Source organism: Anser cygnoides, chromosome 3, assembly GCF_040182565.1.
Source record: "Anser cygnoides isolate HZ-2024a breed goose chromosome 3, Taihu_goose_T2T_genome, whole genome shotgun sequence".
In the NCBI taxonomy this organism is placed as follows: Eukaryota; Metazoa; Chordata; class Aves; order Anseriformes; family Anatidae; genus Anser; species Anser cygnoides.
Window position 1 is genome coordinate 102843324 of NC_089875.1, and position 18430 is coordinate 102861753.

The window sequence follows — 18430 nt, forward strand, 5'->3', positions numbered from 1 at the left end:
TAGAAGTGTAAAATAAGTTATCTAAAAGAACAAAACAAAATAAAAAGCCCTGCAGGAAAGTTGGTAGGCGAACCAGGGACTATCAGCAGAGGTTATAAAGATTATTTTGATAAAGTGTTGATACTAGAACACAGAAAAAGGAGCACGGAGTTGCCTTCTCTTCCAAACTTATTGGCAAAATGAACAGTGTGCCTAGAAAGTACTTCTGTAAGTAACATAGCAATATAATTTTATTTAATCTGAATACTTTTCTCTTGCATATCCTTGAAAAAAAATCTGGTATTAGAAATGGCTACAAAGGTAGTTCTTGGTTCATTAACAGGACAAAAATAAACAAGTTAAGTGTTAACGTCAATTTCTGCATTGTGTGAACAGACTGTAGCCAAAAAAGTTTTTTTGAAATCATTTGCACTTTTAAAGCTTGAGTGAGTAGCACTGCATCAAGCTGATAGTGTAGGCTGGGCCCCTGGAAAGTACTTCACTTTCATATTTCAGCAGAGTTACTGCCATCAATAAAGTACAGAACTGTGGAAGATCAGATCCTCAGCAGACAAAAGGTCAGACTGTGAAACTTTTGCTTGCCATTTTCCAGAACAAATTAATCATATTAACTTGTGAAATATAAAAAGGAGTGCTTTCACATTGATTTCCTTTGGGTAATATTACTTTCCTGAATTTTTATTTGAATTATTCATTTTTTATTTTTTTATATCGATGGAATAGAGAGCTAAAAATATTTTAAATCTTTCAAACTCTGATCACAATATAGCTTACGAATAATATTATTTCCTGGATAGATTATGTATGTATTTGCACTGCTGTAATATCTACCAGCAAACCAGTGCACTGAAATGGAGAATGTAGCTCTTATTTGCGATATGAGTATATTCATTGTGCAGCTTTGAGACTATGATTATACATGGATAGGACTATAAACAGTTCTGATAGATTTTGTTCTTAGTTTTTCCATTTTCACTGTCTTATATGCAAAACAAAAGTTACAACAAACCTTGCTAATACACAGAGCAGTTCAAAATGACTGGTAAAATATTGCTGAATTTCTAATATATAGGCTAAGTGCTAATGTTAGCAGAACATATTAAGATATTAAAAAAAAAAAAGTGATGTAATTCCTTGTGCTAGAAGTTTTTCAAAAGGAAAAAAAAAGTACTAATGAAAAAAGAGAAAAGGAACTACAATTATTTCTGAAAATTAATATGTTGAATTTCCAAAATATATTCAAACACATGGCTACAAGTCTAATTTAAAAGTAAAATTTACAATATGCAAGAAGTTATTTATAGTATGCCTTATAATTAGCTATAAGATGAAGGCATTTATTTTGTCAATAGTTATCTCTTCTTTCTTCTAGATGAAAGTGTTCATTATTTTGGGAATTTCAGCGGCTATAGCCTTCACAGCTATTTTATTTTCTTTCCTTCAGATAGGCAAAGATGTCCTCTTTGGTAAGTAATATATAAAATACCTGTTATTTCCTTTTGTCAGTGATTACTATTAAGCTGAAAATACACTTTGCAGACAGTTTAGCAATGGCAGTTTAGCTTAATCTTTTTTATGTGCAAAATACACTGATTTCTGTAAGAACTGTTTCATGGGTGCTTTCTTTTAAAATGCAGGTTTGTAACTTGCCAAAAGAAAACACTGGATGTGCAATGTATCTCAGTTATGTATTCTTTGAGTAGGAGTGATTTAACTTTCTTAGTAGCATCCATAAGTCAGATGTAATGTTTACAGGCATGATTGACGGATTTCTTTCCCAGAGTGCTGATCCCTACATTTACTAACCCTGGGCTAGAGTCAGTTGCCATGGGATGTCCCACCTGGCATCTTACACCTGGCCCATGATCGTGCACATCTCCAGTGGGTCTGTTATCCACTGGCACCTTGCGGATAGTGGGGAGATTTTACAGCATCTCAGGCTGCAGAAGTGCTTGTGTTCAAACAATGAAATCTCACCGTCTTAAATACTGGAGCTATTAATTTGCATCTGTTCAATCTAAATCAGTGATATTTAATAAACTAGAAATACAGTAAATAGGAGGTTGAATTTTAAGAAGAGAATTTCACAGAGACTGATTTTACAGTGAAGTAGGGCAGAGATTGTGAAGAAACAGAATTTTTCAATCTTTACATTTTCTTAATTAATTTTATAACTGCAGATGTGGTTTGGAAGAAAAAGTTATTAGGAATGTTTTCATCTCAAGTTAGGGTAGAATCACAAATAAAATAAAATAATATCCAGATTATTAAAAAACAAAACAAGAAAAAAAATGAACCAAACCCACAAGACATTGCTTTAGATGACAAATCTGTTTTGATCCCCCTGGAGCAGGGGACCAGATCTATTTTCCATAGTTACTTCTCTGATTTTTCTGTATGAATTGTTTGGAAAGATATAGATTAAAATGAGGTTATATTTTATGTTAGTTAATAAAAAAATGAATATATTTGAACTGTAAAAAAATGGAATAGATAGATTTCATATGATTCTTTTATTTTTATAGGGAGTGTCCTTTGGTTTAATGGGAACTATACACACACACACACACAAAGAGCAAGAACTGCATTTCTGAAAACACTGCATTAGTGACAAAATCATACTTCTAAGTAAAAAAGAAAGAGAGACAGTGTAATTCAGGTATAACAAATGGATCTTCTCTTCAAGATTAGCATCTAAATCAATACCACATGATGAATAGTACTTTGAGCAAAATACATTTTGAGATAAAACTCATAACGGTAATTAAAAATCCTGCAATATTAAATTCTAGAGTAATTTATGGCCTATAAAGATCAGTCTTGATTTTTAACTTAGACTCCAAAATATTTTCAGATGTAAGAAATCTGAACGATAACATTAAATGAATATATGAATATATGAATATTTTACCTTATGCAGGTAGAAAAAAAGTGAAATAACTGAAATTATTATTAGTGAAATAATTGAAAAGTGAAATACTTGGATGGTGACAAGATATTTAAGACAATGAAGCAGAATTTTGCTTTGGAAAGTTTATTTCTCATCAGACTTATTTTTTTCCCTTTATCTGAGCACCTGATTCAAAAAATAGATTACAGAAATAACACAACATGGACTACCATTAAGATATGACACCTAAAATTGCACTGTGCACAAATGATGAGCAATTGTACATTAATGATTGTTAGTAATCATTACTTATGATTCATTTACTAAGAAAAAGTTTATTGATCCCAAGGAAAACAGATAGAAATTAAACCACTGTGTTTTAAACATAACTGATTCATTTAGTATAAAACTAGATCTACATGAAAGGGGAATAAACTATATTCCATGATACAAGCATGCAAAATAGCACAGATGAAATATTATAAGTTTCATCTATTGTTTTCCATCAAACACAGGTGGAAAAATGAGAGGAAAAGGGCTTTCATACATTGGTTACCTGTACCAGATCTCAGGTGGATAATTGTGTTAATTATGCCTGAATATGGACTTAAATTCCTGAAGTGGCTTAGGCCAGCTCATGCTGCTTATGAGGGAAGCTCAGATTTGTCCTTTCAGTCCAAGGACAGTTTAATGCATAAAACACATGAAGCCTAAGGGGCATAATCATATACACGTAACACCACACTTTTCAGCTGGACTTGTAAGGTCTGGTACTACCTAATGTACATTGCTGGAATTTTGCTGAAAGAAAAGGAAGGAAGGCCTAACTGTTCACATTTTATAAACTATGAAAGAATTGATTTACTACTTTTACCTTATTTTTCAGAAAGGTCAGGAGCCACAATGTTAAATATGGAGATCAGTTTAATGGGGAAAAATACATGTAATTTAATATTACAAGCCTAAATATTTTATAAATGTTAGTAATTGAATAAATATGCTATTGAAAAACATATTCTTTTGTTTTGTTTGTTTTCCTGTTGAGAAGAAACTGAAGATAACTGCATTACTGAGGCTATCCTGAAGGGCTCAAATCTGGTGGATTATGCTGCACAATATACACTGGAAAGGTAAAAGAAAAAAAAAAAGCGAAGGATTTATTCAGCAAAAAGCTTTCATAACAGATTTTTTTTTTTATCAGACTGTTTCTTTGAGAAAGCATATAATGATGCATTATATTTATGATGATCTGAACCAATATAACATTGTGCATTATCACCACATGAGTTGCTGTTTTAAAATGTGAGAAAAATAAGAAATATGAAAACAAATAGAAATGTTTTTCTGATCTAAGGAAGACATCACATTCCATGAACACGTAGCTCAGAAGTTTCTAATTTTATAGATGTTATGTATCTTTGAGCAATAAAATATTAAGTTTCTCTTTCAAGTGCAGATTGAGATGGGAACAACTCCTATTTCCTTAAATGCAATTGAAATTGTTGAAGTGAGTCTCACATTCCCCTTTCCATCTAAAACAGATGTAATGATAAAGGAAAGGAAATAAAATATTTATCTTGATGGGTAATAAACAAATTAAGGAAAGGTCCTTTGTGCTTGAGTTATGCTAAAAGAGAAGCACACAGTGAATTCTTTCCAGGAATGATGAACGTGCCTCTGGATGGCGAGCTTTGGGTCGAAAAAGTTCAACTGCTTTCTGGGTGGCTCTGACAACATTTCTGTGCTATCCAAAATAACCAATCTTCTCTCCTGTGTTCAAAACACATCAGCCAAGTTCTAGGGGTGCAGTCACTACCTTCTGCTTAGACTTTTCTAAAGGCATTATGCTGTGAGGATTTATCTGTGTGTTTTGAAAATAAATCACAATTTGTGGGTGTTTACGTAGACAGAACTTTTCAAGTGCTGTGGCTGCTCACTACATACAAACTGAAGTCACTTTAATTTTGTATTGTTAGTACTTTTATGACAATACTGAGGTACCCAAATTTTAGAAAAGTAAATCTCAACCTTTCAGTGGAAAGGTTTCAGTGGAATAGAATTAGAGGCAAAAGTGTCCTATGCCTGCATGAGGAGTCTGATATCCATAAGAATATCACTTGCTTTTGTGTTAGCTGATGTAAAATATTAGGACTGCCAATTTAAAAATGATCATTAACAGAAGAGAAAATTGTATTTCCCTTGTGTGCTCTTATATAATTCAATTCATTGTGGCCCAATTAAGTGGAGCAGTGAATTTCATAAATGTCACTGGGAATTTTAATAAAGGCTGGTAAATGGGTTCTACACCTACCTCTTAGACATTAGTCCTTGGCCCTTTGCAAAGTACAGAGGACTGAGCTATTGTCTCATCTGATTATTATAGTGAGAAGGAAATGCGTTTAAATCCTTAAATTAAAGACTTCTGCATTTTCATATCAATTTAAAACTGCTAAGGCTTTTGTTCCTTTTTAAAAAAGAATGCTGTATACTTGAATTAAAGCTTTGGTCAGCACAAAGGCTAAAAACAAGAAAGAAATGCATCTGACTGCATATTTGAACTTCTGAAAGTTATAGAGGTCACAGTACTGTGAAAACTCATTTTACTTTGGCTTACAAGTAATTGAGGAAAACTACAGTGCAATACAGATGAGCTCAGTGCTGTCTTTGAGACTGAAGAGCTAGTTCTGAGATGAAACGGCAGCTTCTTTTTCAGGTTAGAATGGGAAAACTCATAATCATTCCATGTACAGTAGTCCAACCTGATGTTCACCGAATTTGTGATCAAGGGGTCTGAACTGCAAGCTACAGAGTCAAAATAACTGAATTTCTGCTGGGACTTCAGTTTAACCTTGAATTGTGATTGAAATGGACAAATATGTTTCCTCACATCAGCTGGTTAATATGATCACTTAAATTCTTCAATTGTTCTTTACTACATTTGAACTAGTCCGTTTCACATTTTAAAAGAATCTGAATTGGAAAACTCCCAACTTAAGATTTTTTTATTATTATTATTATTATTTTTCTACTGGCCCCTGTCTATTGCCAATTCAAAAGGACTATCTACAGAAGGAACCATCTATAGAACCGTTTACGTGCACAAGGAAATGGAAAATCATTTTGAATATTCCAAATACATCATTACAGTTACATTTGCAGAAACTTATTGAACATCATCATTTAGTTAGTGCCACTCTGGTCTTAAAGCAATAATAGCCAGCTGCATGCACATTTCAGGAATGAAGAAATGATATTCCCTTTATATTCTGTACAGTGCTGCTGTTTTCAGAGGTTTGAATGGTGGCAAATGTGTAAGGCACTAGTTCAGGTTAGAAATCTCTAAATAAATTTTAAGGCAGAAAGAAATCTCTGAGAATTAAAATATCTGAGGATGAAGGAAAATATGGGCTCATACTCTGGAGAATTTACTTTGTGCATATATATATATATATTTAAGCATTGATCTGTAATGAGACTGAGTAACTGAGCACCTGGCAAACATAAAAAACCTTCTGTCCAAATACAATGGCCCACAAAAGGGTTTATATCATTAAATGAGTATGAAAGACACTTCTTCTCTTTCATCTTCCAAACAATAATACATCATTGTCTTAACTTCCTGAGGCTATTTCTGTATTACAAAATGTCAAGGCAATTTTTAACATTATGAGAAAACCAGCATCTATTTCCTGAATCAGAGCTCAGCTTTAGGAGAGTGGGTAAGAAGGGGCTAGCACACATATGTTGAATTAAGAAAGGTAATAGGGGAGGAAGGAGAAGTGTGGCAAACCAATAACAAGTGTGATAATCTTACAATATCTGTAAGATTAAGCAAAAAGGTGGAAGACAACATATGGAATATAATTTGCCCTTACAGGTGTTGGTTTTTGTGTTTTTGTTTTTCTTAACTTCTAGCTAATTTGCACGTGTTCTCATGTAGATTATTGGTACAGAAATATTTTGCCTTTTCATATACATTTTTTTAAAGTGATGCATGACCAATATTGTCCTTATGTGGGTATTAAATATTAAACCTGAGTTCTTGCATTTAGAACATCATTCTTTAGTCATCTTCCTTTTCTTTTTAATTACTAGACAGTTCAGGACTTATAATACTCCAGATTGCCAGCCAAATTTCTAATCATCTATGGAAAACTTGAAAAACCTACTACTGAGGAGCAAGATAGCTCAGTCTTGTAGTTAGAAGAGTCCTTGAGTTCTGCTCATGAAAAGCAAGGAATATCTTCTGTTTAAATGATAATTGAACATGCTAAGACTTTCGAATCAGTTAGGGACACATTTAACAACTAGAAATTCCCTTGGAGACATACTTTCTTACTTTATGCTTTTATGTAAACATGTTTCTAATTTTGCGAAGAGAAATTTAACTGTTTATTTTGCTCAAATCAAAGTTCTTTTTCTATTTTAACTTTGTTTCATGCTTTAAGCAGTCTCAAGTGAATATGACAATACAATGTTTCCATGAAAACCACTACTGCAGAGAAGCCCTCAGAGTATTTGTCAATCTATGACCATGTCTGGAAAAGGAATAGACTGAAAACACTTTTTCTAAGCTGTAAGAGTCAGTATGGGACTTGTGACCTCCAGCCAAAAAGGGAGTTCTCCATGATGCATTTTTCTCAATGATCCTCTGCCACTATGACAAGACACACCATGCTGAGAAAAATAAATAAATAAATAAATAAATAAATAAATAAATAAATATTTCAGTGAATTGCCAAATAGTTGAGAGAGGCCTAGAGATCATCTATTCCAACCCTATGCTATGAGCAGGGGCAGTTTGAGCAGGTCAGTCCAGGCCCTGCCCATTTGAGCTTTGAATAACTCCGGAGATGGAGACTCTGCAGCCTCTCTGGGCAGCTTGTTGCAGTATCTAACCTCACAGTAAAAAGGATTTTTTAAGTGGAAAACAAGTCATCTCATCAAACTTGAGCTACTTAAAGCTAGAGGTAATGTCAGGCTTATAATTAACGTATAGCCATGTATGTCTAATGAGCTCCTGCAAAACTAGATGCTGAAACTTTGTATACAGCTAGTCAGTGCAAGGCAGGTGTTTGGACCCTCTCGGAGAGGAGACATGTCTCTAATTGTCACCTGCAGATGGTGTCTAGACAGCTGTGGTTGTCTCCTAGGTGGAAGGTCAAGTTGTGAATCTACTTAAAATCATAGAATCGTGCCGGTTGGGAAAGACCTCTAAGATCATCTAGATCATCAACCTTTAACCTAGTACAAAAGTCCACCACTAAACCATGCTACAAATCTACACATTTCTTGAAAATCTCCACGGATGGTGACTCAGCCACTTGGGCAGCGTATTCCAATGCCTCACAACTCTCTCAGTAAAGAAATTTCTCCTAATCTCTAACCTAAACCTCCCTTGGTGCAACTTGAGGCCATTTCCCCTCGTCTTACCACTTGGTGCTTGGGAGAAGAGCCCAACCCCCACCTCGCTATAGCCTCCTTTAAGGTAACTGTAGAGTGTGATAAAGTCTACCCTGAGCCCCCTTTTCTCTAGGCTAAACAACCCCACTTCCCTCAGCCGCTCCTTACAGGACTTGTGTTCCAGGCCCTTCACCACCTTTGTTGCCCTTCTCTGGACACATTCCAGGGCCTCGATGTCTTTCTTGTTGTGAGGGGCCCAAACCTGAACACAGTGCTTGAGGTGCGGCCTCACCAGAGCCGAGTACAGGGGGGCAATCACTTTCCTAGTCCTGCTGGCCACGCTATTTGTGATACGAGGCAGGATACTGTTGGCCTTCTTGGCCACCTGAGCACACTGTTGGCTCATATTCAGCCGACTATCAACCAATACCCCCAGGTCCCTTTCTGTGAGGCAGCTTTCCAGCCACTCTTCCCTCAGCCTGTAGCAGTACATGGGCCTGTTTTGCTCCAAGTGCAGGGCCTGAAACTTAGCTTTATTGAACTTTATACAGTTGGCCTCAGCCCATCAGTCTAGCCCATCATACTTGCAGTGAATGAGGTGGTCTTTGATATTAAATGTCACATAAAAGTGAAGCCTACTCACTTAGATGTCTCTAAATGGAGAGTCCTATACTGTGGCTATTCTGCATAAGGTCTTCCCAGACACTTTGGGCTGCCCGCTCTGTCCATGCCACGTTTCTGTCTCATCCTTAAGGCTTTGCACATAGAACTTTCCTCTCTGCTTTCACACCACATCCTTTGATAACTTAAACTCATAATATACCCAGCATAGATAAATACAGTTATCAATAAGTTCTGAAGCAATATGTTTTTAAAAAACTTATTCTATTTTATTTCAATTATAGAAGTATCCAAGGAAAGGGAATATCAACTCCTACCTTGCTGCTGGCTTTCTCAAAATTTCCAGAACAAGACAGTCAAGATATTTCCCAAGCAGCTGAACGAATGGAAATGTCTATTCAAGTGTTGAAACAAAAAGTTTGCCAGAAGCACAAACGTTCATTGCATCCAGCTGGTAAATATAGTGTATTGACATTGACCAAAACCCCTGTTGATTTCTTGAATGTAGTCTTTAATCTAAAAGTTGGGTTAGCTACACTTTTGTTTTACCTTAGGCAGGAGTACATATCTCGTCCACACCTTGGGGCCAGGATGCCCTCTCTGCTATTCCTGAAAACACCTCACATAGCCACGGTTGTACGCTTTTCTTTAGTGGAGAGTTGGCTGTGTTCCTATCACTGAGAAGGGCAGCACTTTGCTATTGGCATCCTGTATATTGCATATCCACAGTGTCACAAGCTTCTTGTTTACAGCAAAATAACTATCTTCCCCAGTACTTTGGGTTTAGTGCTTCTGGGTCCTGGAGCTTACAGATAAAATAATATGATTTCCATGAATCTATGACACTGACATTTTGAAATACACTTCCTCTGGTCATAGATGGCCTTAGTAATAATCCTCTTTTAGGAAAACACTTTCTTATTTCCAAAATCAATTTAATACTGCATTGCTGTTGCACATTTATTTCCATTTTATTTATATTTTAACTGTTTTTTATTTTAAATGGAGAAATAAAGGAAGGTGCTCCAGAAAGTTCAGCAATATACATTTGTCTAAGTAAAGTAAAAATCTTGGTGCTGCTAATTCAAGATAAATTTCAAGATGAGTCCCTGGTGTCTGGAAGGCTCAAAACCTAGAAATAATTTTATTTTTTTTTCTTCAAAATGTAATTCCTTCACTTAAAGCAGTATTAACTAGAGAATTATAATTTGTATTCTATATTTTATTATTATACTATGACAATATTTTTAAGATATGAAAGCATTAGAGCATTATAAAGCTCCACAGTTATCTTTGTTCTTTCTTTTTCCTTTATATTTTTCCTTGATGAAACAACTGGCTTACTAAACTAATTGGACATTCATAGAACTAAAAATATATCCATCTGTATGTACATGTATTTATATATATATACACAGGCATACATAAAGATACAGTGGTCTTTCTGCTGGTTCAGTTTCAAAAGAACTTCCAAATCACAGACTAAGCACACAAAACTCTTGTAAATTTACAGAAGTGAACCAATTTACATGGAAGATGAATAGACCTTATATACATTTTATGTGCCATGACAAAGAGTAGTTTTCTGTGAAGCAAAGCATTAAACTGACTTTAAAGAAAACATGTGAATCAATACCTAAGCAATACAGATACCAGAAATTGCATTCTTAGTATGACTTTGAACCTGAACTAACATGGAAATGCAGCCATATCCACAAATTTAACATCAGTAGCAAGTACATAATGGAGAGGTTACAGAGATGGTCGAACAGCCCATTCTTCCTTCATTACCACCCCTACCTTGCACAGTTTCTAGTTGCTCAGCAGAACATTTTTGACCTAATTTGACTCTTGAACCTTTGTTTGTTTGTTTTTTGCTTGCCTTTTTTTTTTTTTTTCCTTGGTTAATGGACTTAATCAGCTTAGTTCAGAGTTGGATGGGCAGAACAGACAAGTGGTGGGACTGGGTAACGTACAGCAGCCAAGGGGGAGACAAGAGCAAGAGTCAGTTGCTGCCTCTACAATTTTTTTTCATCACATGACAGTTGCAGTCAGTTGGAAATGCAAGATTTCTGAGTTTGGGAAGGATATTTTTCCTCTTGCATTTGCACCTCTACTTCCAGCCTGACATACCTATATTTACATACATGTGAGCTTGAGAGAGGGTGCCAGCTCTCTGAAGCTCACAGAATAATGTGAATTTGCCCCTTGTCACTTGGATACCTGTCTGGGATCCTATTACAAATATATGAACAATATGCAGCCTGTTTTTCTCTAACCTTCAAATTCTACTTAATAATTTTATGCCTCTCCCACTCCACACTTAGCTATATAGTCAGTTGGCCTTGCTTTAAATTTTTGCAGCTTTCCAGTCCCACATTTTTGCTCGTTAGTATATACATTCATTCCTGAATGACATTTTTTACACCTGTGCTGTAAACAGAGGGACTGGCCAAGTGATGTGACCACAGTGCGGGGAAAGAGAGAAGCAGAGAGGAGAAAATTAAAGGAGAAAAAGGAGCAGGTCAATCTCAGGTCTCAGCTATGGTTGGACCCTCACTCTACTCATGAGATAATAAAACCATCTCTTTGCTTTTACCCCGTATCTCCTCTAAGTCCCTAAGACTACTTTCTGCAGTACTTCTCACTAAGTGCTCTTTCCTAGAAAGAAGAAAGAGTGCTGTAATTGTAGCTGACAGTAATGTCTTTTCTCCTGCAGCAGTCATATAGCAACAGAGCAAATTGCTTGTTGGGGTTCTTCCTTACAGATCTTTTATCAGCTGATCTGATTACTATGATTGCTAACATTTCTGGATGTCTGCCTTATATGTTGCCACCAAAATGTCCAAACAATTGCTTAGCTAATAAATATCGTCTCATCACTGGTGCCTGCAATAACAGGTATGTATGATAAGAATTGTGCCATGAAAAATCCTTCTTTCTTTCTTTTTTCTTTAAACTCAATAATTTATATTTATTTATTTTATTTATTTATTTATTTATTTATTCTATAAAAGTTGAGGGTGTGACCTCAATCATGTAACTTTGGCATCAATGTCTCTCTAAATGAGGTAACTCTGAAAGCTCCTAGGGGAAGAGCCACTTCATCTAAACTTTGGTACACTAATTTTTGCAGACAGGCTCTTCCTTTGAAGGCTTCCAATATTATATTAGGAACTTTAAATTTAGGGTAGACTTATTCAGTAGATGCCTTTTTCTACACCAATTAAACTGACTGAATGCTAATCCAGCTTTTATTTTTCATTAAATTAGATAGAACAGGAAAAGTATTTATTCACAATGAGCAACAAGAAAATCAAGAAGATTCTCATTTTTGCATTTTTTCCATAACCTTAATACTTAGCAAACATGCGTCTGAGAGTCCTGGGTGAATTTTTAGTTTCATATATCTATTTATATAAATATGTTCTTAATAACTATCTGAATGACTATTATTGATTACTTTTACCTACTTGTATCCAAATATAAGTGGATTGTTTCTTGCCAAACCCAACCTAACAGATGCAAATACATTTTCAGGATTTTCAAGTGCAATGAGGATGCAAAATAGAGAGTAAGAGTCTTTTCAAGTATAAGAGTAAATGGTATTTATACTTAGCCTCTGGATACATAGCCATAGGGTCACAAGCTCAAAGGCAGGTTGCAATGTTACAAGGCTACAGAGCTGTAGATGGAAGGCCATTAGTATTACACAGGTTAAGGCAGTCTGTAACGTGGTGAAGGAACAGCAGTAAAATTCTGTGGTTTTGTTATTCAATCAAACTGTGTATTTTTAAGAGATTAATCAATTTTGCTATATCAGAAGTCATTTATTTGAAACGTGCATGATAAGCTCTTTGCTGAAAGGACACAGCCTGACATGCATTGATGTTATAAATCTAACTATGTAGATATCCATAAATTCCCCTAGGTACTTGCAGAATTGCTTGGAATCTGAACTAACAGCTAATATTATTATTTGCATTGGCAACTCCATCAGACCTTGAAAACACTGGCCAAGCAGCTGAATTTAGGCACATGGCTGAAGCTTTTAATTTGCTGGCATGGCTGCTGTAGTCTTTCTCTCCGTCTCTGGAGAGAAAGACACGATGATGTGGGTAAGGTAAAACATCTTTTTCTCTTTAGTGACTCTAGTAATACTACCTGGATGTATATAGAAGTTTCTAAAATTGGCTGGAGTAATTGTGATCCACTGAGTCTGGTTAGTCTAGTTACCATGTTTTATGCCTGTACCAAACCAGTCTTTAAAGTTATCACTTACATTTGGTGGTATTTTAGACTCTTTGCTCTAAATGTCTGTAAAAGGCACAAGGTAACAAAAAGCCAAAAACTATGACTTTGAAATCATCAGGCCAGTTCTTAACTTAGTCTAAATCTTTGTGAGTCCCTTGAAATACTTCAAGCTTTACTGAAATACATCTACTGAAAAGGTCCATTATACTATAACATAGTCAACATATTCTATAACGTAAGCCAGCTTCAAAGACTTCAAACATTAAATGAAGTACCAGTCTGTACTTCTTGTTTTACAACTGCAACGTTCAACTGGGAAAAAAGAAAGAAAGAAAGAAAGAAAGAGTGAGAGAGAGAGAGAGAGAGAGAGAGAGAGAGAGAGAAAGAAAGAAAGAAAGAAAGAAAGAAAGAAAGAAAGAAAGAAAGAAAGAAAGAAAGAAAGAAAGAAAGAAGGAAGGAAGGAAGGAAGGAAGGAAGGAAGGAAGGAAGGAAAAGAAGAAAAAAACACTCAAAGCTGTATTAGTGATTTTAGTCACCCAGTAGGAATGTGCAGCTGTGCTTTTAGGTCAGTAAATCTTGCATTTCATGGGTGATATTTAAAAAAGAAAATTCAGTGGAATTAATTGTTTACATATAAGAAAAATCTAGTAAATATATTTAAAAGTGAGCATGGAATTTATTTACAGATATTTTGCTTAATCAGTTTGCATATTTGGGACAGATCAGCTCAATTACAATGTATTTATTCTTCAGCACTGAGATTACTTTATTTTAGCATGTAATTCCTAGAACAAAGGAATAACAGAGTAAACATGGTCTTCTATGGAGAATATCAACAGGACATCAAACATGCCCAGCAGTATCATTATGCACATTCACCTGCAACACATCTTTGTGTCTGAAGGCAATTATGTAAATAATAAGCAAATTTACAATACTATTTTTAATAAACAAAAGTACACTCAAATAGGTTTTGTTTGTTTATTTGTTCATTTTTATCCCAACTAACTGGCATTGATCTGTGTGGTTTTTAATGTTTAGTGCAAAGGGATTCAAAGGTAAAGAAATTACAGGTACTAAAGGAAGAGCATCTCACAGTGCAATTAACATCAGCTAATCTTAGATTTCTGAGGTCTATGTTTACAGTGAGGTTGCATCTTTGGTTGTTCTTAATAGTGACAGATAGGACAGGATGACAGGATGGCACTTAGGAGTTGTTTTTTGGGTTGATGGGCAGGATTTTAGATGACTAGATTACATTTTTATGCCTAATATTTGGGCATCTAGTAGGAATTTTATCTGTAAGCTTTCTATTTTATTGTTGTGCCATTAACTATTTGTATGCAATTTAACAAGTCAATGAAAAGTCCCACTTCCCATAAACAGAATGTATCATAATCAAATCTGACTTCTCTGTAAAGTTGTGGTACTGAATTCCCATTATTTCATCTGCCATAGATAAAACCTTTTTAACTCATGCAAGATTCCAAGACATTATCATGTCTAATATAATAATAAAAAGGCATCTGAGAGGCGTTTCACTGAACTAACATTCCAGTGAGCTGTTAAAATATAAAAGCAATCAGGAGAAAAATCACTAGTTAAGCAGTTAAATTAACATTTCATTATTTTTAATTGAGTAAAATAGCACTACACTATGTGCAGTATTTTATGTAATTTCAATAAAGGCAAATCAACTGTAACTAATTTGAATGCTTTATTGAAACATACTTAAACCTTCAAGTGTGAATTATTGTAGATAATTAAGTGTATTACAGTACCATATAACTTGGCAAATCGAGTCATTTCAGTATGCTAGAGATCGATGAAGTATTAATAAAATAATTGTTCCCTCTTTAGCATCCCAATAGACATATAAATGTATGTTTTAACACCCTGTATTTCTGTATTTCTGCTAACTGTCAGAGAATATTTTTAGTTCTGTGTAGCTCATTTTATGATTTTGGTCAAATGGGTATATTTCTCAAATTTTATTTCTTCTTGTTAATATCTACATATATTTAGCAATTATAAAATTTATTGAACAACCCATGTAAAACAAATGGACAGACAAACAAACAAACAAAAAAGCCACAAAATATTCTTTTCTTAGGGGAAATGCAATAGGAATGTTCATGATAGAAGGAAAATTAATTGGGTCAAGCCCAGCACTCACTGACTAAACTCTTAAATAAAAAGGACCAGCAATAATTTCCTGGCCCCCAAACCAGAGATGACCCAACTGCTGTCTATATGTACTCTTTTACTCTTAGAATCTTCTCTAAACCCTTTTACATCCCTACCCTCTTCCAAACAGGCTGGCTGCAGGATGGCAACCTGCACTAATCCCAAGGTGCACCAAGCCAGGTGCCGTTTGCAGAAATGCTAGTTGATGTGAGCCAAAAACACAGTATGGTTAGTGTTAACATATCAATGCATGAGCTTCTGTGTAGGCCTTCCCAAAGCTGTAGCCAAGCTACTAGTACAGGTGCAACCAGAGGGAGCACTGCCATTGAATTCAGCAACTTAAGCCATCTTTTCCCTTTCCTGCAACCTTTCTCCTTAGATTTTGTAAAATGGTTACCTCTGTATGACTAGTATCCATTTTTCTTTTAAACTTTCACCTTTACTGTAGGGTTTCTTTATATTCTAAATCTGGATTTCTTCATTATTGGTCTAAACAAGCATCTTTTAAAAAATGCCAGGAAAAGCTCTTAAGAGTATATCTGACCCCATAGGGAATGTGATTTCATTATCAGGAGATCACAGCAGAGGCAAGTATTTCAAAGATATCAAAAGGTAGTCAACATCAATTAGAAACATGTCAGACAGAAGTATTTAATTAGATTTAATTTTTCTTTGTTTTCCTTTTCAGTTAAATTGTTGTTGGTATACACAAAACCATTAGTTGATGCCTTTCCAAAGACCATTATACAAACATCTTACTACAAGGAAATGTTGGCCTGTGTTGATAATTATTTTATATTAATTATTATACAGAGATGAAGGTTCTTTTCATTTGTTTGGTTGTTTGTTTGGTTGTTTTTTGTTTGGTTGTTTGTTTGTTTTTTCTTCTTCTTTTTTATTTTCCCAGGGAACATCCTAGATGGGGAGCATCCAACACGGCCTTGGCTAGATGGCTTCCACCAGCCTATGAAGATGGACTCAGCCAACCTCGAGGATGGGATCCCGAAGTCCGATACAATGGAGTCCAGCTACCCCTGGTTAGAAAGTGCACCATTAGATTATGTGAAATACTGGCTATACCTACCACCAAAGATGTCCATTTTCATCAGTAACAGCAAAAAAATCTGGTGCATAGTGGAGAACAGGCAGGGCTTGCACCAGTCGTAAGGCAGCTTTTAGACCCAGGGTAGGGATTTCTCAGTCTAGAGAAAAGGAGGCCCAGGATGGACCTAGTCACAAACTCCCTGTGTTGAAGAGGCTGAAGGTACCATCTCCACAAGGATACACATTGACAGGGCAAGAGACAACAGTTACAAGTTGCTCCATATTTTGTCTTGATACAAGAAAAAAAAAAAAAATCTGATCATGATTAAATGTCTCAATAGGTTGCCTAGACTACTGCTGGAATATTCCTCATGTGAAATGCCCAAGACATGGCTTGATGGGACTCTGAGTAACTTAGTCCCTTCTTGCAACAGAAGGTTGCATCATGCAGTCTCCAGAATTTCCTTCCAATCTAGACTGCTTTTTTTTTTTTTTTCCCAGTAATTCTCTTTATTCAGGGAAGGAAGACCAGGGGGAAGACAAGGGTGGGTGTTAGCTAAATAAATATAAAGCACATACAATATCTGCAACATACATTATGTGTGTATGAATGTATACCACCATTGCCTCCTAGGTTAGCATACCTTAGCTGGAAAGAATCATAGAATCATAGAACATCCTGAGTTGGAAGGAACCCATGAGGATTATCGTGTCCAGCTCCTGATACCACACGTCTACCCAAAAATTCAGACCATATGACTATTAGCATAGTCCAAACACTTCTTAAACTCCTACAGGCTTGGTGCCGCTTGACTCCATTCCCCCGGGTCCTAAAGTATTACTATCAAATCAGAATTTCAGTTTTTTAGAAACCCCAAGTTACTGACTTAAGAAGACATTGCAATATTTAGGAATTTTAGCAGCCTATATACTTATAAAATAGCAGAGTTGATGTAGAGGGAAATTTGAACAAAAAAATACTTGCATAGAGGACTGGATGAAAAATTCCCCAGTGCAGTCTGCAATGATTTGAGCTGGATTTACTATTTCTGGTTTGTCATCATTGCTTTGAAACATGACTTTTAATGCACTCAAATTCTTGTTATTTTAACCACTATATGTTTAATAAGGATAAGAAAGAGAATTTAGTGTTAATGTCACCTGCAACTCATTTTATTAATTAAATAACATTGTCTCTAAGCTGCATAATTTAGTGCTTGAAGATGAAAATCTGACGTTTGCACAAGTAAATTTCCAGTAGATTGTACAAGCTGCCTATATTTAGATTCATTAGAGTACATTCTTGTGAAGTCAAACACACTAAACCAAAACGTACATGATTGCACAAAATCTGATCATATCTGACCACCAGCAAGCTTCTCTGCTTTGATTTGAAGATAGGATAGAAATAATGACATAGATGTTTTTTTCTCATTTGCATAATTTCATCTTTGTGTACTTTTGACTATCTACATATATTCTTTAAAAATCAACAAGAAAATAATACGAAGCTAATAGATAAGTGTAAGGGTCATTATAAAGTGACATTCAAACATAGCATAGCTGAGCAAGTAAAATGTGGTAAGAAAATCTTACAGTAGGAAAAAAAGTTTGTGTTTTGTGACCACCAAAGCTATTCAAATAATGACATAAGAACTTGTACTTCTGATGAATGCCATGTATCTCTGACCTTGGCAGTTTCAATATAAATCCTGATGTTCCTAAGAAGTCCCATGTTCTTGTCCTCACCAGTTATATTTAACCTGTCTTATGCATTCGTTATATAGGCCTCATATTTATTACAGACTCTGTGACTCTCTATGTACTGCCCTTTCTTGGGGCTTTTCTCCTAAGTGATGGAACATTTTGCAGCATGAGGGAGGAATCTGTGAATAATAATATCCTAATCATCACAAACTGCTGATTTTGTTCCAATGGCTTCAACTGATGATCAGTGTAGGCTGAATGTGTGATGTAGATGTCTCCATGTTCCCACTCAAAGAAGCTATATCTCTATGCAGTTTTCACAGA

At 35.3% G+C, this 18430-nt stretch overlaps 1 protein-coding gene across 1 annotated transcript in view; it reads left to right on the top strand.

Moving 5' to 3' along the window:
• The first annotated feature begins 401 nt into the window (after positions 1-401).
• The window catches only part of TPO (thyroid peroxidase), a 44382-nt gene continuing 26353 nt past the window's right edge, over positions 402-18430 (top strand). Inside the window, exons 1-6 of the mRNA XM_066994859.1 lie at positions 402-557; positions 1373-1466; positions 3936-4020; positions 9199-9368; positions 11683-11815; positions 16263-16392. Of these exons, the coding sequence (XP_066850960.1) occupies positions 1373-1466; positions 3936-4020; positions 9199-9368; positions 11683-11815; positions 16263-16392 (612 nt within the window). The 5' untranslated portion in view covers positions 402-557. The remainder of the gene's footprint in view (positions 558-1372; positions 1467-3935; positions 4021-9198; positions 9369-11682; positions 11816-16262; positions 16393-18430) is intronic.